This window comes from Scylla paramamosain, chromosome 20, assembly GCF_035594125.1.
Source record: "Scylla paramamosain isolate STU-SP2022 chromosome 20, ASM3559412v1, whole genome shotgun sequence".
In the NCBI taxonomy this organism is placed as follows: domain Eukaryota; kingdom Metazoa; phylum Arthropoda; class Malacostraca; order Decapoda; family Portunidae; genus Scylla; species Scylla paramamosain.
The window spans coordinates 15,415,339-15,439,937 of record NC_087170.1 but is presented as its reverse complement, the minus strand read 5'-3'; the positions used below and the strand labels follow the sequence as shown (position 1 = coordinate 15,439,937).

Here is a 24,599-nt window from a genome sequence, read left to right as displayed (position 1 = left end):
AAACTGATGCATTAATCGAAATTTCTTTCGCATAACACTTTAATAATGTCCCCTGACGTGGGAGGAATGCATTAGTAAAAAGTTATTTGATTTCCTTTTTTGTAGCACTAGAATATAAAAGCGAATTCATTCCTTTTCTTTTTGAGTCCTGTAAGAATGGTTATAGAATTATAGAAAATTCATGAATAGTTAACATTTCTTTAGTACGTCACAGCAAGGAAGTTTTGTGTAGTTTAAGGCAGACGTAGGAATGAACCGTGAAGTACTGCTGCTGTCCGGACTGTGTGTGTGGCTCGAGGATCAGCGTTGGGGACCAGGCTGTGGCGTGTTTGGTGATAAGGAAAGACGAGAAACCTCAGAAGAATAATTTAACTGAACTGTGTTATGGCGCAGCAGCAGAAGCAAGGTCACGTGCTGCCTGTTCTTTTTAGCGAAGAGTTTGTTAAGACTATTTTGTGATAGAAAAAATAAATAAAAATAACAGAAAATCAGTGGATAGATATTGGCTGAATATTACGTAACGGAAAGGTCAAGTTCTCGGTAAACACTTTGCTAGAAAATCATATTGCAGCAATAGGGAAGAGGAAAAAATTATCGGAAAACGGTGGTGTAAGAGTTGAAAAAGTATTTAAAAAAAAGTGCAATGAAGAAAACGTTGGATAGGTGAGTAACTGAATATATAGAAACTCAAGAATCAAGGTTTTGTTAAAGGTATAGGAGAAAATAGAACCTGAAGAAAAATGCAAAGAAAAATTGTGTGTAACAGTTAAGCGAACGTGGAGAGACAGATCACTGAAAATAATACACGATGATGATGATGATGTGGCGATGATGATGATGATGATAATAATAATGATAATAATAATAATGATAGTGAAATATAAGAACATAAGAAAATGGGGGAAGCTGCAACATGCCATCAGGCCTACATGTGGCAGTCCCTGTATGAAACATGCCTACCTATTTCCACCTATCATCCCCAACGAAAATCAGTGAAAAATTAATGTTCATCTGACGAAGAGAGTTTGAAATAAGTGTAAGGTGCATAAGTAGTAAATAAACGAAAGAAAGGCAGATACATTGTCACAAAATAATTGAAAAGAAAAAAAAATAAAAGTAGATTGGACAGTAAAGAACGAGAATACGAAAAGTAGATTGGTAGTGAAATTCCTATGATAAAGTAGAGGTATAGATGAAAAGAAAAGAGATGAAGAAAGAAAAGACAATAACTAGTGGAATAAAAAAAAAAAAAAGTACCCGGAACCATGCAGGGAACTAAACAAGCAGACACAAATGAAAGAGGATTCAAACGTAGGGTTGTAAAACTTGGCAAACAATGGGAGAGAAGCAAATATACACGAGGAAGGGCAGTCGAAAGCAGCACACACTACCAATGCGCCCTTGTAAAGACTAGAAGGGGCTGAAAGATAAAAGGAAAGACAGGACAGTGGAGGGTGTGGTCGATCGTAAGTTTTAGATGCAACGGAGTACGAAAAAAAAAAAAAGTAATGAGAAAAAAGAAGCATAAAACAACAACAGCAACAGTAACAACAACCACCACACCAACAGCAGTGGCTAAGCAGATATATTATGACTGATTTATGAAATGTAACAAGTGGATATCAAAATACACACCAAAAACGTGATCATCATCATTATCATCATCATCATCATCGTTATCAAACAAACATACAAACAACATCATCATCGTTATCAAACAAACATACAACAACAACAACAACAACAACATCCAACGAACCAACCAAACAACAACAACAACAACAACAACAACAACAACCTACCAACCAAACAACAATTACAACAAGAATATACAACTAAAAAGACAAACATACAACAGCAACTGCAACAAAATGCAAACAAAGAGACAAACATACAAACAACAACAACAACAACAACAACAATAACCGAATAGCAATAATTAAGAAACAAGCAACAGGGATCAATCAACAATACACGGTGAACAACAACAACAACAAAAAAAAAACTCAACCAAATAATAAAGACAGGACAGTGGTGGGGTGTGGTCGATCGTAAGTTTTAGATGCAACGGAGTGTGATAAAAAAAAAAAAAAGATAAAGAAAGAAAAAAGTAAAGAAAGAAAACACACAGAACACTGATGTTAAGTGGAAAAAAAACAAATAAAGAAAGAATGAATAAGGTAGAAAAACGTGTGTGTGTGTGTGTGTGTGTGTGTGTGTGTGTGTGTGTGTACCCTTGGGTGTTGTGAGTGTAGGTGAGGGAGGGAGCAGGAGGGGTGAGTGTGCGTGCGCGCGTGTGTGTGTGTGTGTGTGTATCGGGACGTCGGGGAAAGCCGAGTGCAAGGAGAGTGAGCCACCAAACCCGGGACTCGCCAGCAGGAGGTGGGTCAAGGGGACCTGGCTACGGAGCTGACCTTCATTCTGTTGTGGGCTTTCGTGTCACATCTTTATCCTCCTCCTTAATACTTTTCCTCTGCTTCATCTACATCCCCTCCACCTTGCTCTTCCTTTGTGTTCATTTGTGTCTCTTATTGTATTCCCCTCACCTACTACTAGTACTAGTTGTTGTTTTGTTTTATTCTGCGTTTCTTACTCTTGCAAGTAAGTCATCCCTTTTTTAAATCTTCTTCTTCTCCTTTTCCTATCTCCTTTATCACTTTTTTCTCTCTCTCTCCTCCTCCTCCTCCTCCTCCCTCCTCCTCCTCCTCCTACTACTTACTACTACTACTACTACTACTACTACTACTACTACTACTACTACTACTACTACTACTACTACTACTACTACTACCACTACCAGTACTACTATCACTCACAACTACTGCTACATATTTCTATTTCCAACTACTATATATATTGCTGCTACTGATTGCTAGATGCTGTCAAATCTTTCTAACTTCCCCTTTACCTTTTCTGTCGCGTTCTCTACTTCCTCTACTTCCTCCTCCTCCTCCTCCTCCTCCTCCTCCTCCACTCCCTCCCTCCCTCCATCCACCACTCCCTCCCTCCCTCCCTCCCTCATTTTTCCTCCCGTACGGCTGATTCTCTACCTGTGCCTCCTCTGCCTCTTCATTCATCTCCACGCCTTCACAACGCCGTCTCTTGCTTCATATCGGGTACTGTAGCTGAACATCACAGCTTCGTTGTTGCTGCTTGTTCTTCCTATGCTTTCATTTGCGTTCTACCTCCTTAAGCTGCTACTACTTTTCACTCTCCCCTTCTCCTCCTCTTCCTCTTCCTCGGCGAACGCGTCCGTGTTCTGGTATGCTGCACACTCCCTTGATGCCTAAATAAGAGTGCTTATCTTTAACTTCCTCGAGACAACACAGACTTACGTAAGCACCTCCTCAAGGCGGCACCATTAAGCCGCCGCCGTGCACGACCTGACGTGTTAACTCAGCTCGCCTTGAAACCTAAGGCGAGTTTTCTTTAATTCGCTGTAGTTCTTCAGCTTCCTTTCAATGAAGTTCCAATTGTAGCTTGAATTAATAACCATGAGATCGTCTACTGGAAGAATTAACATGCATCACCTTGTTCTTGCAGTGTTATAACTTAATAGTATATACTTAAACGTTGAGAAACTAATGCGCACACACACACACACACACACACACACACACACACACACACACACACACACACACACACACACACACACACACACACACACACACACACACACACACACACACACACACACACACACACACACACACACACACACACACACACACACACACACACACACACTGCGATTCCCACCATGGTGCGAGCCATCAATCAATAGTATTTCCCTTCTAGATTAAACTTAGCTTTAGGATAAATGCTAAGTATTTCCCCACCCCCCTCAGTACATTTTCAGTTTGTTAACTGCCTGAAGAATAAACCGTTTATTATTATTATTATTATTATTATTATTATTATTATTATTATTATTATTATCATTACACACACACACAACACTATTCATATATTTCAATGCCCTCCGCGTCTTCTTTTATACTGTAGTTAGTTTGTTAGAGTAATGTAGTTAATGCCGTGTAGTATAGTAAAGTCAAACCGTCTAGTAAGGACCTAAAGACTACCTGTTGTTTGAAGTCCCTTGTAATCCCACCATAAAAAAAAAAATGCATAGTACTTGTCTGCACGTTTGAACCCCAAGAGCAATTTAGCGTCCGTGATAGTCGTCCTGGCAGTTGCCCGTCTTCCAGGTTTCTCTCGCGGCCTCCACCCACATGAGTCATGGTCAGTATTGGAGAAAAAAGTCAATATTTAATGCCCGACGCAGGTACAACGTGGCTGCCGTGCGGGACAAGGTGAGTTGTGAAGGAGAAACGATTTTTTACTGTCGTTCCTCCTCGCTGTATATTTCCGTAGACCCTTGTGTATATACGTCCAGCACACACACACACACACACACACACACACACACACACACACACACACTGGTGTAATGTCAAGGTCTGTAGGGTGAGCATGATGAAGGGTAACCAACGTGGTCTCTATTACAATTTCAAAACGAGAGAGAGAGAGAGAGAGAGAGAGAGAGAGAGAGAGAGAGAGAGAGAGAGGAGAGAGAGAGAGAGAGGAGAGGAGAGAGAGAGGAGAGAGAGAGAGAGAGAGAGAGAGAGAGAGAATCACTTTCCTTGCTGCGGGATGACGGTTATAACATTCCTGCGTAATGACCTGGCGCCTTGCCCACACCCTCTCTGCTTGCCGGCGTGCTCCCAGCGGCAGCGGGAAGACAGGATTCCCCAGTGCTGCTGCCTTCCTTGCTCCACCCTTTTACGAGTGAATCAAACCAGTTTTGCGCTGTTGTTCTTTTAAAGAGCTTTCCACTTTCATGAGACGCAAGTAACCTTTGGTAGAGGTGAGCATCATGTCCTGCCCCCTGCTGGCAGCAGTAATAAAACATTTCGAGTTGAGTTAGCAGAATTTTAGGAAATGCTTTATCAGAATCACACCTCGGATAATTAGATCAATGAATTGCTGGCTCGATTTCTGGATGGTAGTGACCACCTTGACATATGACGGCAAAAAACTTCACCCAACCACTTCAGGGTGATGGAGGAGAGAGAGAGAGAGAGAGAGAGAGAGAGAGAGAGAGAGAGAGAGAGAGAGAGAGAGAGAGAGAGAGAGAGAATGTATAATCTATCCATATATGGATCTACTATAAGATATTGATATTGTCTTTGCGGAAGCCTGAAGGTCTACTATTTACTCCTACGTACTTTAGTTAGTGACATCCTTTCCTCCACAGTTGTCAGCGACCGTGCCGCTCACTGGGTCTCTCCGCCATTCACATTGGGTGTGCCGTATTGATGGATCAGCCTGTGAGGCGTGGGAATGGTGTGCACGCAGGTTAGGTTCGAATATTTGATGAAGAATAATACAAAATAACTCGTGAATTACTATAGTGTATTGAGTGATCATGGTTGGATCTTGGTATGATCTTTGAATGGAAATTAACGTAACATTAGAAAGATTTAAGCCTAAAGGATAAAAATTCTTAGAAAATTACGAAAAGAAAAAAAATCGCAATGTAACTACCGCGATGACACCTCATATGTATATATACTATGTGTGTGTGTGTGTGTGCGTGTGTGTGCAGAGAAAGAAGGAGGGTTGGGGGAAGGGAAGATACTAGTGATAATTTTAATCTAGGTTATTGGTGTTCATCTATTTTTTTTTACTTATGAACTTTTCTATTATTTACTCAGCGACTTGTTTTCCTACTTTGAATATGCTGATATTCACGCTCACACAACTTTCCCAGCCCAAGGCTCACCTGGCCCTGGTGCGGATTACCTGCATGTGAGCTTCAAGATCCGCGGTAACAACAGCCTCTCGCTCTCAAGGAAAACGGTGTTCCCTTACAGTGTTTCCATTCCAGTGACCAGTAAGACTTGATACTTTCACGGCTCGTTTCTTCATCAGTCTTATATGCTTTCCTTCACCTTTAGTTTTCAGTTTCATACCTAGCTACAAAGTTTCTTTATCATTTTCATTCTCACCTTCACCTTTCATCCCGTGCAAGTGTTCATTTGGAGGAGGCAATAGACACCTGCCTACTGTGACCTGACTACCTGACTACGGGAAGCATATACAGAATGGGTGAGGGGTGCTGTTGCTGCTGCAAACTTTCTGCTGGCCCTCTCCTGTCCTCTCTATCAGCTTTCTTTCATGTCTCAATAACAATGAGTGCAGTATTCACTCTAAAGGGAATATCTCTTTCTTTCTCTTGATACTACACTACACTACACAAACTACAAACATCTGCATAAGCTTATCACTAAGTTTTTTTTTTTTTATATCCATGGCTCAAAAGGGCAAACAGCTTCCTAGTCTTTATCAGGAGAGGGAAACCATAAAAGTATATCACTAGGCCCCTTTCACATTAAGCGTTTTCTCGCCGCGTCTTGGTGCGGCTGCCGGATCGGAACTACTTGCGATTGCTGCCGCACAGTCATCCCGCTGCCACACACATTGAAACCCAACTCTCTTCCCACTTTGCAGCAGCATGTACTATGGAATAGATCGTAGGAGATTATTATGTGCATTTTTAACTGGCATGAAAGGGAATATAAATACACAAAAAATTACACAGCCTGAGGTACACAAGCATATTCATGTTCTCATTAACCCTTTTACTACTAGTTAACCATTCCATTATCATCTAGTACAACTTTTAAATAAATAAATATATATATATATATATATATATATATATATATATATATATATATATATATATATATATATATATATATATATATATATATATATATATATATATATATATATATATATATATTATTGTGTGTGTGTGTGTGTACTACAGTACTGTCTTGCTCCATTGTAAGAGATAAATCTTGTGGAAGTGCACTAGATATATTTGTCTGTGGGGCTACTAACTGCACAGTGTGAAGACTTTTATTTAAATTTAAAACCCACTGACACCTCGCACGGGTATGGAACCGGACAAGACCAGTGTGACGCCGCAAGCGCATCCGGGCCTGGACCGGTCAATTACCTGCACCTGCAGTGTGAAGAGGGACATACAAACTATCAGTTGACTGCTGCGTCCGGCCCGGACCACATTTAGATGCGGCGAGAAACCGCATAATGTGAAGGGCACTTGAGTCAAGCTTTCCTTCAGTTACCGACACGAGCTGGCTTGCTTCCTTCAGTTTTCTCTGCATTAACTTCTGCAACATTTGCGGCCTTAGATCTAACTCCCAGTCTGTGGAACATCTCACTTCTCCAGAACTCAACCTTACTTCCTCACCGAAACCCTGGAGTGTGAGACCACTGGAAGCATACCCTTTTCTGTGCTCATACAGTTTCTCTGTCTTGAATCTGAAACCAAAATTAGCTGTTGCGTCCATGTACACAATAATGCTTGCTGTCCTGCCCACGATCCTGAGTCTTCAAAATTTTTTACCACCATTATTTGTGGTCGCCCTCCCACTGAGTTAATTTGTTTGGTGAATCTCTCACCTAATTCCGCTGACTTGTTCTGTGAAACTGATCTTTTCGTTGGGCCTTATCAATATTATTTCTCTCTCTCTCTCTCTCTCTCTCTCTCTCTCTCTCTCTCTCTCTCTCTCTCTCTCTCTCTCTCTCTCTCTCTCTCTCTCTCTCTCTCTCTGCATGTATACTGTATGTATGTATCTATGTATGTATGTATCGGGGTGTGTTGTATAGTAAGGGAAGAAGCGAGTGGTCAGCGTGACATGCATAACCACCTGTTCATGGGGCCACTTGACTGTCCTTGGTGAGGCTGCGTCACTGTGTACCTTCTCATCATCCCGTCCCCGTCATGCACCTCACAAGGATGCAACTTTTTTTTTTTCTGATGAGAGCGCACTTCCAAGTAAAGGTTTCAAAAGGTGCAAAAGAAAATGTATATGTATAAAAAAAAAAAAAAGCTGTTTTGGTTTGGACTGTCAGCATTTGCTAACAGTTCTGATCTCTTCCCTTCAAAAGCCCTCCCTGAACCTGGTCCTCTCATAAAAACAGTTTTCAAAGGCCACATAGAGTAATAGTCGAGATCCCATGGCTGTATTTGTATCCTATTCTACACCTTAATCTTGATCTTGTTACAGGCGATTTATAACTCCTCATTCACAATAACTTATCTCTGTCCCGGTCTCAGGTTTCATAATTTTCCTCTCTGTAGGAACTGACAAAGTTGTTATTTGTTATCTTAAGCATATCACTTTATATATAATTGCTATCTCTATTCCCATGCAGCATAAAAGTACCGTACACAAACTGCATTCATCCTCATAACATTTGCCTTGATGGTAATAAAGACTACCTTTGCATCCCAGCGATCACTCCACCACTGCAGGGGAAGTATTTTTAATCCTTCTTAATTTCACCCACTCTTGTTATTAATTGCATCGCCCAGAGTGGGTTCAGAGTGTTCAGAGTGAGGGGTGTACATCATCAGTGTTTCGAATTATGTCAATGCTTTTAAGAGGACTGGCAGAGGCGGTTGCGGCGGCGGCGTCAGCGGAGGAGAAGAGGAGGAGGAGGAGGAGGAAGAGAGAGAGAGAGAGAGAGAGAGAGAGAGAGGGGGGGGCGATCTATGAATCTCTTCCTCCTCCTCTTTTTCCTCCTCCTCTTCCTCCTCCTCCTCCTCCTCTTCCTGCTCCCCCTGATACTTTTCTGAAGGTGCCACGTATCTTTTTTTTTATCTATTGGTAGTGATTATAGGTCTCTCTCTCTCTCTCTCTCTCTCTCTCTCTCTCTCTCTCTCTCTCTCTCTCTCTCTCTCTCTCTCTCTCTCTCTCTCTCTCTGCACCGACTTGTTGCTGGCGGCAGAACTGGGCGAGGAGGGACCACGTACGATATTCTACTTCGTCGCTCGTAATTCACTGTGGAGTAATAATAGTAATTGAATAGATTAACCATTACTTTCTTCATAAGCCAAGCTAGCTCTTGTTATGTTTTCTTGTCATGTACGTTCATATTTTCTCCGTCGCCTTCCCATCTTGGTAATGTGTGTGCATGTGTGTGGGTGAGTGTGTATGTGTGTTAATCATACCAGGATACCCTTGACGATAGGTTACACCACGCATTAGTAAGGGAAAGAGTAAAGACGAGAGTGCGTAGACTAGAAATTCAGGGCAGCATTGATGCATGGAGGGAATATAGGAGGGTGGAGGAGCAAGAGGCATCAAGGTTACCTGTTATTGGAGGAGCCTTGGCATTCGAGAAAGGAATAAAGAAGCAGGGTTGTTGATGGGGTGACTGCGGCGGACAGAACGGGCAAGTGAATGAGAAACAAGAAAAAGACCAATGCGAATTTGATTCTCTGGTTTTGAAAGAGTCTGATAGAGTTCCTATCGTTTTTCCCACGTGTTCCGACAGAATGGAACAGAACCATCACGATGCAGTGTGAGAAATGTGGAGGAGGAGAACAATGAATGGCTGAAGAGATAATGATTGCACCATTAGGGAAGCTGTGTGTGTGTGTGTGTGTGTGTGTGTGTGTGTGTGTGTTTAAGAATTATTAATGGACGAGTTTAATCATCACCATAATCACTTCGGTTCCTCCTTCGCCTAATATATTCCATAAATTTCTCCCTGTTGCTTTTTTATTTATTTATTTATTTATTTATTTTTTATGTACGTGTTATACTTTGTTTTTGTTTTGTTTGTATTACATGTTTTCCTTCTCTTTTAATAAACAAAAAGTAGAACAAAATGCGAAATTATCTGATAATATTTTAAAGGTTCTTCATTTTCTTGACAATATTATGCGCTTCCTATTCCATCATCTCCCTTATCACACACACACACACACACACACACACACACACACACACACACACATACGGTTGTGCAACTAGTGTGTTTCCAGGGAGTGAGGGAGTGTATGCATAATTCGTCATAAGGATTCCGGGAAAGCGTTCGCAGTGTTTGAACAGGGGAGGAATGTAGCTGCAGGACGGGAAGGGGAACACACGTGAAGAGTTTCGTTGTGCCGAAATGCAGCGTCAAAGGTGAGTAGAAGAAAGAAATGTTACATAAAAGAAAGAAGCGCTACCTTAGCCTTGAAGATGACTAAGCTGTTTCTGGAAGCAGAATGACGATGCAGAAGGCTGTAGCGTCAACATGGTAAGAAGCAACATGAAAGGCAAGGAAATTATGCTTAACATCCCTGTGACTTTAAGGAAATCCCCAATGCTTCCTTCAGAAAATTAAAAAGAGAATAAAGACAATGTAAAGATGCAGGTGCAATCGGGATAGTGATGAGATGCAAACATCATCCACAAACAACTGTGTGGGCAAGCTGGGATTTCCCTGAAGGTTGGCTGAATGCCATGTTGTGCAAGACCCACCACTTACTCGAGCTCGATAAGAAAAAAAAAAAAAAAATGATAAAGTTTCTCATTGTTCAGCAATGAGAATATTTTTTATGATTTATTGGTTACACTGAAACGAGTGTGCATAGATTCCCTCCATACTGACAACTGATGTGACAGTGGTCCCAACTGATGTCCTAGCTAAATATATATATATATATATATATATATATATATATATATATAGAGAGAGAGAGAGAGAGAGAGAGAGAGAGAGAGAGAGAGAGAGAGAGAGAGAGAGAGAGAGAGAGAGAGAGAGAGAGAGAGAGAGAGAGAGAGAGAGAGAGAGAGATCGGAGCTCCAGTTCTGCCGGAAGCTGGCCATGGCGTTCTTCACGCAATCACAGAGTGGCTGAAGAACGCCCATTTGCTGCCATTGACCCAAAATTCAACGGTGATTGCACCGAGAAGCTCTGGAAGCGGCATGAAACTCTTTAAAGGCGCCACAGGCGGAGGCCGACCGACTTTGCCTCCACAAATATCAGACCCACAATACAAGCCTGAAAAAAGAAAACAGAATATCCATATTATGTAACTGCAACGTGATTGTCTGCAGGTGCCATTGTCTTAAAAAAAAAAAAATAAATAAATAAATAAATAAATAAAAGTAAATAATATAGATAAATAAACAAATAAATAATAAATGAATATAAAATAATAATAATGATGATAATAATAATAATAATAATAATAATAATAATAATAATAATAATAATAATAATAATAAAAGCATACAAAATTCGTTTAATTATTATGATGTATAATTTTTTATTTATTTTTTTTATTTGTTTATTTATTTATTATTATTATTTTTTTTTTTTTGCAGCTTTCTCTAGTCGTACCATAAGCGATACCAGTGTTTCGGAAACTGTGTTTTGCCGCCCAATTTTCTTAGACGGGCATATACGTACGTACATACCTGTCTGTAGAGATAAATCTCGTGTTTGTCCCTCTACCCTCTCCTCCCCACTCTGTCACTCATTATTCCCACCAAACAGTCACACGCACATCACACCCACCCTTCAGACGTGCATCTCATTCCCCCTGTCACTCATTATTCCCACCAAACAGTCACACGCACACCACACCCACCCTTCAGACGTGCATCTCATTCCCATTGCCTGCATCCTACGCCTGCTACACCGCTGGCTTTCCTTCCACGTCCGGGTAATGTGTGCATGTCATTGGGATTCTTTTGACATCCAGTGGTGGCCTCTCCCGATGCGTTCGTTTCACATCATGCATGTTTGAGATTCATTCTCCTTTCCTCTCTTGGTAACCTTTTTTTTTTTTTATATATATATACTTTTTTTGCTGTTGTATTCCCCTGATTTATTGCTCTATTCAGAAAAAACAATCCTTACCTCTGTATTTTTTATTTTTTTTTTAAGTTTCTTGTACTTTTTTATGCTGTATTCCCTCGTTGACAGGAGTCTACATTATTATTATCACTTTTCTTTTCTTTTCACACACGTGTACATCATAATCATATCTCCTATACATTCATCCTTCAAGTTTAGGTAGCTGTAGTTTCTCTAGCCTTTTTGCTTATCATACAGGCAGGAGACACTTCTTGACATAGTCTTGTCAGTTTTCATTGTTTAATTATCATTGTATTATTATTATTATTATTATTATTATTATTATTATTATTATTATTATTATTTTATCTATTATTATTTATTTACTTATTTATTTACTTTCTTTGTGTGCCATAAGACATACATCTGCCAATGTAGTAGGGTGTGTCACAGTTAGGTTAGTGGAGGTTGTGCTGGTTGAGGTGGTGACTGATTAATAATACTTGAATACATTGACATTATACTTGGAAAATCGTTCTGTTGGCTTTTCAAGTTACCAAAGTGGCTTATTACATTTTCATTAAAATTCTTAATTTCTATTACCTTTATATTTTCCAGTGCTATCACTACTAAAGCAAATAGGCTGTCATGCACCATGAAACTGAGTAAAACAGTTTTGATTCTTCTGAAAGTTGCAAATAGTTTCCTCTTTCTGCCAGCCTGCTTACCAACCATATAACTTGAGGCTTATGTTGCCTTTGTAAGGCTTTTAGTCACCCTGTATCCATGGTAGGCTGGCTATATCATGCTGAGATCTGGTAGCCTGCATCCCTTCATATGAGCAGCAGAGATCCCTCACAATCATGTGAGAAATGTTTTCAAAATACATAAATTTTACACACTTGACACTCTACTGACTTAGCCAGATAAATTACATAAAATAAATGTAGTTAACACTTTGCTGGTTAATGGACATAAACTGATGACTGGCTTGTTTTAATTGAATTTTCAGAATTTAGTTAAGAACATAACATAGGAAATAAGGGAAGCTGCAAGAAGCCACCAGGCTTACACGTGGCAGTCCCTGTACGAAACATACCCACCTATTTCCACCTATCATCCCCATACACAAACCCGTCTAATCTTCTCTTAAAGCTCCCCAATGTCCTAGCACTAACAACATGATTACTGAGTCCATTCCACTCATCTACCACTCTATTTGAGAACCAATTTCTTCCTATCTCTTTCCTAAACCTAAATTTTTCAAGCTTGAACCCGTTATTTCTTGTTCTATCCTGGTTGCTGATCCTAAGAATTTTGCTTACATCCCCCTTTTTATACCCCTTATACCACTTAAAGACTTCGCCAAGTATAACTTTAATTTTACTTCGGGCCTTCTACTTTTAACACTCCTAAAAATTAATCCTAATACCCTATTTGCCCTGCTTTTGGCCTCTATGCATTGCTTTCCTAGACCGACTTCAGAGCTAACTATAACTCCTAAATCTTTCTCATACCCTGCAGCTACCAGAGTTTTGTTGTTTAATGTGTACCTACTGTGTGGGTTTCCTCTACCTACGCTAAGTACTTTGCATTTGTTAATATTAAACTGCATTTGCCATCTGTCCGTCCATTCTTTCATCCTATCTAAATCTGCCTGCAAGGCGATGGCATCTGATTCTGACCCAATTAATCTACCTATCTTTGTGTCATCCGCAAATTTACTAACATCACTACTAATTCCACTATCCAAATCATTGATATATATTAAAATCATTGAAACATATTGAAAATAAAAACATATTGAAAATAACACAAAGACTTTTTATTTTAACACATTTGTCAGTTACATATTATTCTGGTATGAGGTTAATGGAGTCATACACCTGAAGGTGCTGGCTGGACTGCAACTCAACAGCTCCAATAGGCAACATCACCACAGCTTTACATCCATGGCATACACCAGTGCCTCCTTTCCTCTCATCTTGTGTGTGTGTGTGTGTGTGTGTATATATATATATATATATATATATATATATATATATATATATATATATATATATATATATATATATATATATATATATATATTACTTTCCTCTCCATTATATTATCTCATTCACACCTCTTCTCTTTTCAACTGCATCCTTCATTCTAGAATCATTACTTGCTATAGTCTGCATGATCCACTGCAGTTATTACTACAAAGACAAACAACAGTAATCATCACTTTATCCAGCAACTCACACTTTGCTCCATATACTCATAACTATCTCACACTTTAGATTTAGCAGTGTTACTCAGGACTGTCCATATTTGCTGTGTCTCATTATCTGTCTCCTTGCTATTCCTCTACAGGGAGGACAAATAAGAAAGCTTTTAGCCATATATTTTAGCCTTTTCAGGTAACTACACATTTTTATATTCTTTTTGAACTCCTTTCCTTTCCACAATTTTCTATGAAGCAAATAGTGTACATGTAAATAATGTACTTCAGGTGCATATGAACACAATATGTCCTGCAGTGAAGACTATGTGCTGTGGCTGATGCTCACCGCTCTCCTGAGCCTGAGGATGCCACTGTCACCTCACCATCAGACTGCTCCTCCTCCTCTGTGCGTTCAGATAACACTTGTATGAGGTTTCGCTGTTGGCCATCCAGGGTGGTAATGGGCAAGTGCAGATTCTTTGGATGCAGCAGATTATCCTCTGAGTCACTGTCAGTGGAATCCTCTCCTGTTGAAGCCTGGGCATGTTCCTCATCTTCACTGTCATTTGATTCTCGCTGCCCTACTAGCAGGTTCTGATTTGGAGAAACATAAAGGAGGAAGTAAGGAGAAGTGTAATATGATAGAGATTCACAATTTCAAAATTCAAACATAAGACAATCCAAGCATGTTTGCCTCTCCAGGTGTTTCTATCTCTGTAAAGGGACACCAAGATATCCAATTAGCATGCAACATCTCCAAGATCCTACTTTTTTCATACTAACATGCAAGACCATGAAACTTTTTGGAGAATCAGCATGAGAGTGGAACAGACACTGAATTCAGTGTCATCATTAATGAATAAATAAAAGTGACTGGATGGCAACTTACTGACACTCATGACAAGAACAGTGAACATTTACAAAATAAGAAGCAGAATGACCAGAAAAGAAACTTGTACAGGTACAAACTAAGGAACAAAAACCATAGGAGGACAATGTAGACATTAAACAAAGGAACTGACAAAATATTAAACACAAGATTGCTAAAATTTACTTTTGGCAGGTTCAGTATCATATGTGGACTATTTCTTGTGAAATTCTTACTACTGATCATGTAAAACAGTCTGAGATTAAATATGGAGTTTCCCATCAATGTTATAGACTTAGGCAGTCAGAGGTCAGTATTATGAAGGTTAAGGGCAGTTGCCCTTTTTTTTTTTAGGAAAGGCTGAATCCAAAGACTGACTTTTTTATTTTGTAAAACAAAATCATAGATGATAAATAATTATATTGTATGACAGATGTAAGGACTCTTACACTAGGGAATTCATGATTAACATTTTGTTGTTCATATTGGTTAATTCATTTGAAAAAGCGAAAACTGAATTTATTCTATAATGATAAAATCAACTCATACTTTGTGTTGTACAATTCTAAGAATACTGAGAGGGCAGAATAAAAATTTGCCAGTTATACTATAAAAGATCAATCAAATTCTTTATTTTAAAAAAGCAAGTTCATTTATTATCCCTCCACATGGCAAATATGAGGCTCACCATCTCTATCACTTTGCCATCTTCCTCAGTATTTTCGATGTTGAGGTCGTTCAGCTGCTGCTGGGGCTGTGTTAAAAGCAGATCAGTGGACTGCTGAAACTCCGGTAAGAAGGCTTGCAGCTGGTCCAGCAGTGGACTCCTTGCTACCTGTGAAGGTGACATTATACTGTGTCTGGTTTATTTCACTTTAAGTTTCCTTACAGTTTCAGAATTATACTTTGTGAAATAAGACATTTCTGATACTACTATGATGTTAACATTCACTTCTTGTAATATAGTACCTTGGAAAATCCTTCTTTTTCTGGGTTTGGTGTTTAGGTTTATGCAAAAACTCTTCCTCAAGAGTATATCAGTCAAAAAGCATACTGTTGAATGGATCACAGTGAAAAGCAGGCATACCACAAATATCAACTAATTTGTTTTTACTATCATGACTGCTATCGTTATCATCATTATCATTGTTCACAGCAGCAGTAACAACCCACCTTAAAGGTCTTTGGTTTTTCTCTCTGAGGTACACTGCTGGGCTGCCTCAAAAGGCTCTCCACCACACTTCTGGAGCCTGCAAAGCACAACACACATATTAGTCAGTCTCAGTGGTGGTGCTGCTCAAGGCTGTCAGTACAATACCATTTGATGATGAGACAATTTACCTTTATACATTAATCAGACTGAGTTATAATTCTTTTACTTTTAGAACATTCACAATGTATAGGTTTAGCTTTCATAATTTTGTTACTGTTGCTGTGCCATTACTGTTGCCAATGATTCACTACATTTATGGCTGTATTCATGGCATTTAGCAAATATTCCTGACTTTCTATGAATTTCCCTTATGGCATAACTTTTACCATCATGTTTTTTTTTTTATAAAATTAGGTTAAGGTTAGGTTAGTTTAGGTTACATTATACTTATATTTAAAATGACAACTTGGTGAAATAGTGATCATACATTTAGAGCTTCACGTTTCAAAGTTTCAGCCCACTGATTCGTTTTGTGCAGTAGGCTTGGTTTCCAATTCCCAGTCAGCATAAAGATGGCTGCAGCATGTTGATGTCACTACAACCATTGTAAATTTATCAAAGATTTCCATCTTGATGACAAAGCTGCACTCCACTTCTTAAGGTGTCATGTGCCCTTCCTTTACAAGTAGTGTCCACGTTGTTAAGTTCCTTGTACTTATAGAGAGGAGAGATGACAGACATTCTTGGCACTGTGACTGGTGGATGAAAATAGTCAAGACGAAGAAAAGGCAGTGGAATTTCGCGACTTCAGACAACAATGGAACTTCTTTCGCCTCAAATATTCAGAAAAAAAAATAAATAAAAAATAATTAATTAATAAATAAATGAATAAATAAAAACAGTGATCATGACACCTTTTAAGTATTTGAACTATGGACTCCCGGTACCAATGTCGACTGGCAAAGTTTTTGCCCAGAGATGACCGAGTGGTGGTTTGATAATCACGATTTTACTAGTGGTGAGATGATTGAAGTGGAGATCGATGAAACCTTATTTGTAACTTGCAAATACAATCATGGTCATATACTGATGCAAGTTTGTATATTTGATGGTACTTTGCGAATCTCCAAAAAGTGTTACATTATGCCCCTCACTGACCAGGGCAGCAGTGCAGGGACGCTGGTATCCATCATCAAACAACACATCCAGCCTGGGAGTGCAATTTATAGTGACTCGCGGCGTGTATATAACAAAATCCCAATGTCCACACTCAGAACATGGAACAGTTGTGGTTGGACCTCAGCAGTGGACAAAGCGGCCAGGATCGAGAAGCGATTACTTCAAGCAGTAATCTGTTCGTTATGTGTTCCTTCATACATTCAAGGTGGAACAATTTTACTACCACCATTTTACTCATCGAGGCCGCTCAACTTTACTGCCCACGGTCAGACATGTAGTGGCTGGCTAGCCTCCACGTAATCCTTCAACTGTAGGATGACGAGTCTGATAGTCTGAATAATGATATCTTAATTCCGACAACCACGCAGTGAGGAATCGATGCTACACCGGAGTCTCGTGAGATGGTGAGCCTCAGGAAACCACAGTACACCACTCTGAAGTAATCTTGCTACTGCTAATATTTTTGGATGACCTTGTGTGGCATACAGTCCACAGGATCAAATTAAATAGTCTCCATGAGAGACTGCCAGCACCCTCTCACTGGTACCTTACTGTTCCCTCCTCGCTCCATTCTATCACTTACTTCCATCGCCAGTGACGGATAGCAGCTCGGAAGACGTGTTAACGGGCACCGCCATGCTTCAGCTTACTGGACTTGACCCCAAACAACGAACTCGGCAATGTATCTTTAGTCAATTTTTATATGCATTAACGATGGTAACTTTAAAATTGATGTCCTTTTCAATATAGGGAGATTACGGAAATATTCTGAACCTATTAATTTGCAGACAATATCAGTTTATTTTTCGGCGTAATGACTTTTTTTTCAAGTAATCCATACAAAGAAGGGATCAACAGTGAAACTATTTAATAGAATGAATCTAAACCTGATGTTAACGTTAGTCTTGTCTCTAGTTGCATAATATTTCTGATGATGGCAGGATTGGCAAACTGGAGGGGGAGAGGGCGAGAAGGGGGGCGGGGGGGGAGTCAGAGTTCCATCATAAACTTGTAAACACAAGCCGCATCCCGTCTCAGCACGACACCGCTCACCTGTTCCTGTATATTCTCAGAAACACGACATGTTCTAATTTAGCTGGCCTGTAAGTAGCTAAGGTGTGATAGAAACTATATTTTGTATGTAAATAAGTATCAGCGGTAATGAGTAATGTCCCCATACTGAAAGAACAGGGTTATGTACTGTATGCGGGGGCGGCAGTGAGCGGCTTGGTGGGCCTTGGATGGCAAAACACAACTTCCACCATTTTTCATGTGGCACCATCATTCTTAGTGTTCTTTTGACCATGGTTCCCACTACTTGTTAAAAATAACTATTTATCTTCATTACCATCACTCCGTTGTGTAGACTTATCATTCCAAGTATTTAGACAGCAAGGCATTCCTTTACTGTTTGACAATAAGGAGACTGAGTGATGTGGTAAGTGCACATTCTTTCCTTGGGTGGTATGTATCTCACCTTAACCATTTCCAGCAGGACTGATGCGGCTGAGCAGATCTGCTGTATACACCATGTTGCAGACTCGGGCCCAGAAAGATCGTGTCATCGCTTCCCTCCCACCACCATTCATCAGACAGGTGTGTGCGTGCGCGCATTTACGTGACTGTAGCATAAGGGAGGGGAGCTTTGTTTGTACTGTCCCGTCTCTATACTTCATTATCTAATTTGACCTTTGAAGTCGTGTGTCATCTCTCTATGAACCACTTCCTTTTTTTCAATCCATTCCGTGTTTCTATTACTCTGTAGAAAACTATTCTTTATTTTTTTTCATCTATTGTTATCCTTTTTTATCTTCCATGTCCTCATATGTCTCACATATCCTCACTTCCTCTTTGCCACAGGCCAGCCCACACACCCATGACGACTTCCACGAGGAGGTAAAGAATGCAGCCAATGGGGACCACATGCTGCAGGCAGGCCTCAAGATCTCCAAGATGATTGTGTTGGGAGATGTGGCCACTGGCAAGACCTGCCTTGTTAACAGGTGGGGCTGAGGGAGGTGACCTAGTGCTGGTGGTGTGTATTGAAGATGTAATTAATATGCAGGACCTGAGCTACCTAGTATGGGCGTTAGTGTCAGTGTGTTGCCCCTGACTGGCTGGGTCATGTCCAGGTCTCAGTTGCCAGTTATGCATTTTCCTTGCAGTGTTACCACGTCCAGTGAGGATACACACTCTCTCTCTCTCTCTCTCTCTCTCTCTCTCTCTCTCTCTCTCTCTCTCTCTCTCTCTCTCTCTCTCTCTCTCTCTCTCTCTCTCTCTCTCTCTCTCTCTCTCTCTCTCTCAGCTGCTAACTCTGCACAGGGGCCTTATCTGCCCATGTATGGAGTATGCTTCACATGTCTTGGGGGGCTCCACTCATACTGCTCTTGTAGATAGGGTGGAATCAAAAGCTTTTCATCTCATCAACTCCTCTCCTCTATCTGACTGTCTTCAGCCTCTCTCTCATTGCTGCAATGTTGCATCTCTAGCTGTCTTCTACCGCTCACATAAACTCTGGAACTCCCTGCCTGCTTCTGTATTTCCACCTTCCTACTACTTGAATTCCTTCAAAAGGGAGGTTTCAAGACACTTATCCTTCAATTTTTGACTACCGCTTTGGACCCTTTGTGTGGGACTGGCATCTCAGTGGGCTTTTTTTATTTGTTGGATTTTTGTTGCCCTTGGCCAGTGTTCCTCCAACATAAAAAACACCCTGCTAATATTCACCACAATAATGTCCTCAATTCTCAAATGTGAGAGACAAAAGCCTCTCCCTCATGGCAGAGCTTGGGGGGCCCTGGTTTCTATCCCCAGAGGAATGATTTTCATGTATTGAAAGCAAATAGTTTGTGTGTTAGTAAAGAAAACAGTGAAGCACTATAAATGCATGCTTCCCACTGAACAAAGCTGTCCAGTAGCAGGACAGAGCACTGATCCCCTGACATGCTTTACGTGTTAGAAGAACTTGTCTCTAATATTCGAGAATTGAACATAGGATCCCAGTTTCTTTGAGAGACATTACTGAAAAATTATGTAACGCAGCCCCTGAAACCCATAGTAGGTCTCAGTGAACTCTTATGGACTGACTGGCAACATGGGTTTGAAAAAATATACCACTGTGACAGTCTTGACATGAGTTTGACCCCAGACAACAGTACCTATCTTGACCACTTTATCTCATTTTCAGATCAACTTCCAAGTGTTCTATGAATCTTCAAACCTTGACATAACTTTATTGGAGGATGAATGGATTTACTTGTTTAGTTTAAAAACAGTGCAACTGAAATCATCAGATCCATGTACAAGCTTCTTCATATGTTACCCTTTTAAGATTAATGGGACAAGTCCCTTATGTGACACTTGTTTTTCAGAGCTTTATTCCAGATGTGCTTATTTGCTTTAGTTTTCTCATGTATAACAACAGTGATGATGTTCTGTTGCTTGGCAGGTTTTGTCACCAAGTGTTTGATGCCAACTACAAGGCAACCATTGGTGTAGACTTTGAGGTGGAGAGATTTGATATCCTCGGTATCCCCTTCAATTTACAAATGTGAGTATTAAAGATGTGACTGAGCAATGCTGGTTGGGATTCATAGAAAAGAAGCTGCTTTTTCTGGCAAATGCAACTCTATAAGTTTTTGATGCATAAGAGTGCGTGCACAGAGAATCCTGGTTTTCTTGCACAAGCAACCAACCCCAAGAATTACACACATAAACAAGTGTAAACATGCACAGAGGAAGCTGGCTTGAGTGTGTCAATGTGGGCATCCTGCTTGTACCAGCTGTCCTGATTCCCGTGGACCATTCTTACCTGCTCAACTTGCATGAGAGGATGTCTGGCAAAATGGATACCAAATTACTTTCTCACACCAGAAAACCAGTGTTCTATGTGCACACACCCTAAGCGTGAAGGGTTGTTTCCTGAGATTAAGGGATCTGCAGAGCTCAAGGTCATCTACAGCTTTCTGGTTAACATGCTTGAGCAGTAGACAGCAGAATAGATAGATACTACGAGAAATATATATATATATATATATATATATATATATATATATATATATATATATATATATATATATATATATATATATATATATATATATATATATTAGCAGTTTTACATACCTGTAAATTTGGTGATTTCATATAAAATCTCTAACTCATGTAAACATGGATGATTTGCAGAATAGGGCAGCATAGCAGCTGTTTATGATTTTAATTACCAAAGTAACATGATGCTTTTTTCTGTTCATAATTCTTCACAGGTAAAGACTTAAAAGTTTAAAGGATATGTATGCAAGAAAGTTTTCATGCATATCTTTTCCTTGTCAGTTGGGACACGGCTGGGCAGGAGAGATTCAAGTGCATCGCTGCCTCATACTATCGGGGTGCCAGTGGTGAGTATCTGGCTAAGGAGAAATAGATTGCATGCAGACAGGTCTGTATTAGGTGATCCACCCTTTAGAGAGTAAATGGAACTAAGACAGTCTTATAATCCCATCCTGCAGCAAACTTGCCTTAAGGGTACTGCAGTTTAGACAGGTCTTCAATAAATTTCATCTGGTTGAAGAATAGAAATGATTGCTGTAAAGTTGTTCATGTAGTGATGGAAATTAACCATGTCAGAGTTCTTTGAAATTAAGACACAACAATCCATAAAAAGACAAGGCAGCCAGACATAAAATCAAACACTGATCTGTTTACTTGTACGCAGACCTTAGCTTTGAAGGTGGACTTGAAATTGTTATAGTGATGGGTAATTGATGAATGGTGTCACAAGAGATGACATCTATTTTAGCAGTTATTTTTTAAGGTTTGATACAACAGGGTGTGGTGGTGGTGGTGGTGGTGATGGTGAGCACATACCACATCAACCAGGGTTGTACTGTCTGCCATAATTATGCTATTTCTGCCATAATTTTGTGTTTGTCATCTGCCATACATTGCCTACCATGAACATAATACACCATAATGTATAGAAAAGTCACAATTTTCACATTGTTGTATAATAATTTGGGCTGGCCAGCAGCACAACCCTGGCACCCACACACTGCATCTGTCTCAGTCTTGCACCAGCAAGTGTTATTAGAAGTTGTGGAGCTCCTGACCCAGTCACCACTGCTTTCATCAGATTTCACCTTTAATGTCAGTGGCTTCGCCCCAATTAGTCCTGTATAATGAGGGTTTACTGTGTGTGTGTGTGTGTGTGTGTGTGTGTGTGTGTGTGTGTATATATATATATATATATATATATATATATATATATATATATATATATATATATATATATATATATATATATATTTATTTATTTATTTATTTATTTATTTATTTATTTATTTATTTATTCATTTCTTAATAAACATTTATTTATTGCATTTTTATTAGTACTTTGTAGTTATAAGTCCTTGTCCTACAGCCCTTATGAGAGAAGGAGTGAATTTAAGCATTATGTATTCAAATACAACTACTTCAAATACATACAAGTATGAATATAAATGCACTGAAATACTGTTACATAATTCAAATAGATGTGAAAAATGTATCACAAAAGTAATCCTTTGTCTGTCATTCCATTTGTACCCTAGTAGTTGTACCCAGGGTAGTTTTCAGCTCCTCACCCCTGACATCCACCAGTCTTGTTGTCCCATAGGTTTGAGCAGAACATATAACACTAATTTTCTGATCCCTCAGCCTCTTAAACCTATCAGTCCATGTGTTAAAAATTGGTTAGAGGTTGCCATAGCCTTAGTTTCCAGTCCCTCAATTTCTAAACCCACCAGTTATTGTTTCCTAGCGGTGATGATCGTATTTGACGTGACCAACATCGTGACATTAGCCCACACCTCCCAGTGGCTGGAGGAAGCACGGCAGGCCAATGCTGACCGCCTCACCCCCGTGGTCTTCCTGGTGGGGACAAAACGAGATCTGATGGTGAGGCTGCTTTCTTGTTTGTACTGAATGGATAAGATTTTGGTTAAGATTCTACATTCATATTCTTTAGTTTGGGGAACTTTTCAGTTTCTTATTGTATTTTTAAATATTATTAGTATTACTAGTTTTATTTATTTATTTATTATTTTTTTTATTTCTAGCCTTTATTTACTTTTTATTTATTTATTTATTTTTCTATTTATAGCCTTTATTTACTTACTTCCAGCCTTCATTTATATTTACTTGCTCCTGTGTTTTTAGTTTTTGTTCAGTAATTCATATTATGTCTTTCCTTCCCTCTTTTTCAAAATTGGTATTTGTAATTCTGTTACTTATTTTCTTAATTATTAAGCAGTGCTAATGTGATAAGTCTTTTGTCCTCCACATAAGCATTACTATGACCAAAATTGGTATTTGTAATTCTGTTACTTATTTTCTTAATTATTAAGCAGTGCTAATGTGATAAGTCTTTTGTCCTCCACATAAGCATTACTATGACCAAAATTAAGTAACTGGTAAATTATTAAATGTTTGTTAGTAACATTATAAGCATTTTAGTGGCATAACAGCAGTGACTAAGTTGACATGCAAGGAGAGTGCTAGCTTTGTGGCAGAAGTGTGAGTGAGGCAAGCTTGTGCAAATTTCTCCCATTTGTTTAATATTTTTTAGATTTGTTGGTTCAAGTGAGAGCAAATATGATAGAAGCTGGATTCTCACTGATTTTAAGAGTTGGAAATATATGTTCTGTGATCTTAATGTTCAATTGTTGTACAGTACATTGCCTCAAAACTCCCTTCTTGGACATGCAGAGTGAGGGTGCCTATGACCAGATTGAGAAGGAGGCCCGCCGTGTGGCACAGGGTCTTGGAGCAGAGTATTGGGCAGTGTCCTCCAAAACAGGAGACAACGTGGAAGCTCTGTTCCTACGTGTTGCAGCACTCACCTTTGATCATTCAGTGATGCAGGAGCTGAGCAGTGGTTCCTCTGATAGGCGTAAACAGTCCACTGTCAGTAAGTACCTCATGTCAGTGTAATGACTCTAACATAAAAGCACCACAACCCCCGCTTGAGCATAGGGTGCACCTATTATTCAATTGGTAACATGGTGGAGTTTCATGCTTGGATCCCATGTTCAATTTCCATCACAATGTTTCTCCTGAAACTTAGATTTATTTGGATTTCTAGATCAGTTGTTCAGTATTTCACTGTACTGAGTGTGTTCTGGTTGTGCCCTGCCTTGAGGGTATACAAGTGGGTATACCTTGGTTTCAGGTGATACGTCAATACTTTTCTCTACCAGTGCAGTGAATGTCATAGTTATTGGAAGTAATTTTATGCACAAGACATATCCCAGATATATTTGGTGAAAGTTATCCAGTTATAGGAAGACTTTAATAGGATATATAGTAAATTAAATTGCTCTTGATTTTAAGATTATAATTTATGTAGTCATACCTTGTGATTCGAATGTCCTTCAATACGAACAACTTCCAATTTGAACTGGGTTACTGAACAAGTTTTTTGTGTGAAATAAAAAATATATACACTGCAACAAATGTTTTCAAGACTGGAGACA

General features: G+C 39.4%; 2 protein-coding genes and 1 long non-coding RNA gene across 9 annotated transcripts in view; 1 reads left to right on the top strand and 2 right to left on the bottom strand.

The window, feature by feature from the left end:
- The first annotated feature begins 11,219 nt into the window (after positions 1-11,219).
- Positions 11,220-24,599, top strand: part of LOC135110435 (ras-related protein Rab-34-like) — a 24,550-nt gene continuing 11,170 nt past the window's right edge. For 2 of the 7 annotated variants that reach the window (XR_010273262.1, XM_064022777.1), the window contains exons 1-7: positions 18,071-18,191; positions 18,581-18,684; positions 18,949-19,091; positions 20,537-20,638; positions 21,421-21,485; positions 22,886-23,022; positions 23,833-24,034. Coding sequence is in view for 6 of the 7 variants with exons in the window: in XM_064022777.1 (XP_063878847.1) it covers positions 18,589-18,684; positions 18,949-19,091; positions 20,537-20,638; positions 21,421-21,485; positions 22,886-23,022; positions 23,833-24,034 (745 nt within the window). In the remaining variant the exon portion in view is untranslated. Of the gene's footprint in view, positions 11,286-15,473; positions 15,600-18,070; positions 18,192-18,580; positions 18,685-18,948; positions 19,092-20,536; positions 20,639-21,420; positions 21,486-22,885; positions 23,023-23,832; positions 24,035-24,599 lie in introns of those variants that run through there. The other 5 variants (XM_064022781.1, XM_064022782.1, XM_064022778.1 and 2 more) reach the window with 5 other exon arrangements.
- Positions 13,483-17,780, bottom strand: LOC135110436 (NOP protein chaperone 1-like). Its single transcript, XM_064022783.1, has 4 exons — positions 17,672-17,780; positions 15,930-16,006; positions 15,445-15,591; positions 13,483-14,482 (listed from the first exon to the last, which is right to left on the bottom strand). Exons 1-4 carry the CDS (start codon positions 17,724-17,726, stop codon positions 14,231-14,233), a joined length of 531 nt encoding a protein of 176 aa, XP_063878853.1. The 5' UTR covers positions 17,727-17,780; the 3' UTR covers positions 13,483-14,230.
- Positions 22,856-24,599, bottom strand: part of LOC135110437 (uncharacterized) — a 17,327-nt gene continuing 15,583 nt past the window's right edge. Inside the window, exon 4 of the long non-coding RNA XR_010273265.1 lies at positions 22,856-22,995. This is a non-coding gene — a long non-coding RNA (uncharacterized LOC135110437). The remainder of the gene's footprint in view (positions 22,996-24,599) is intronic.

Coding starts and splice junctions, on each gene's coding strand:
- LOC135110436 (XM_064022783.1), bottom strand. CDS start 17,726: ATGGCGGTGCCCGTTAACACGTCTTCCGAGCTGCTATCCGTCACTGGC. Junction 16,007..17,671: donor ATCCGTCACTGGCGATGGAA/GTAAGTGATAGA, acceptor TGTGCTTTGCAG/GCTCCAGAAGTGTGGTGGAG. Junction 15,592..15,929: donor AAAAACCAAAGACCTTTAAG/GTGGGTTGTTAC, acceptor TCACCTTCACAG/GTAGCAAGGAGTCCACTGCT.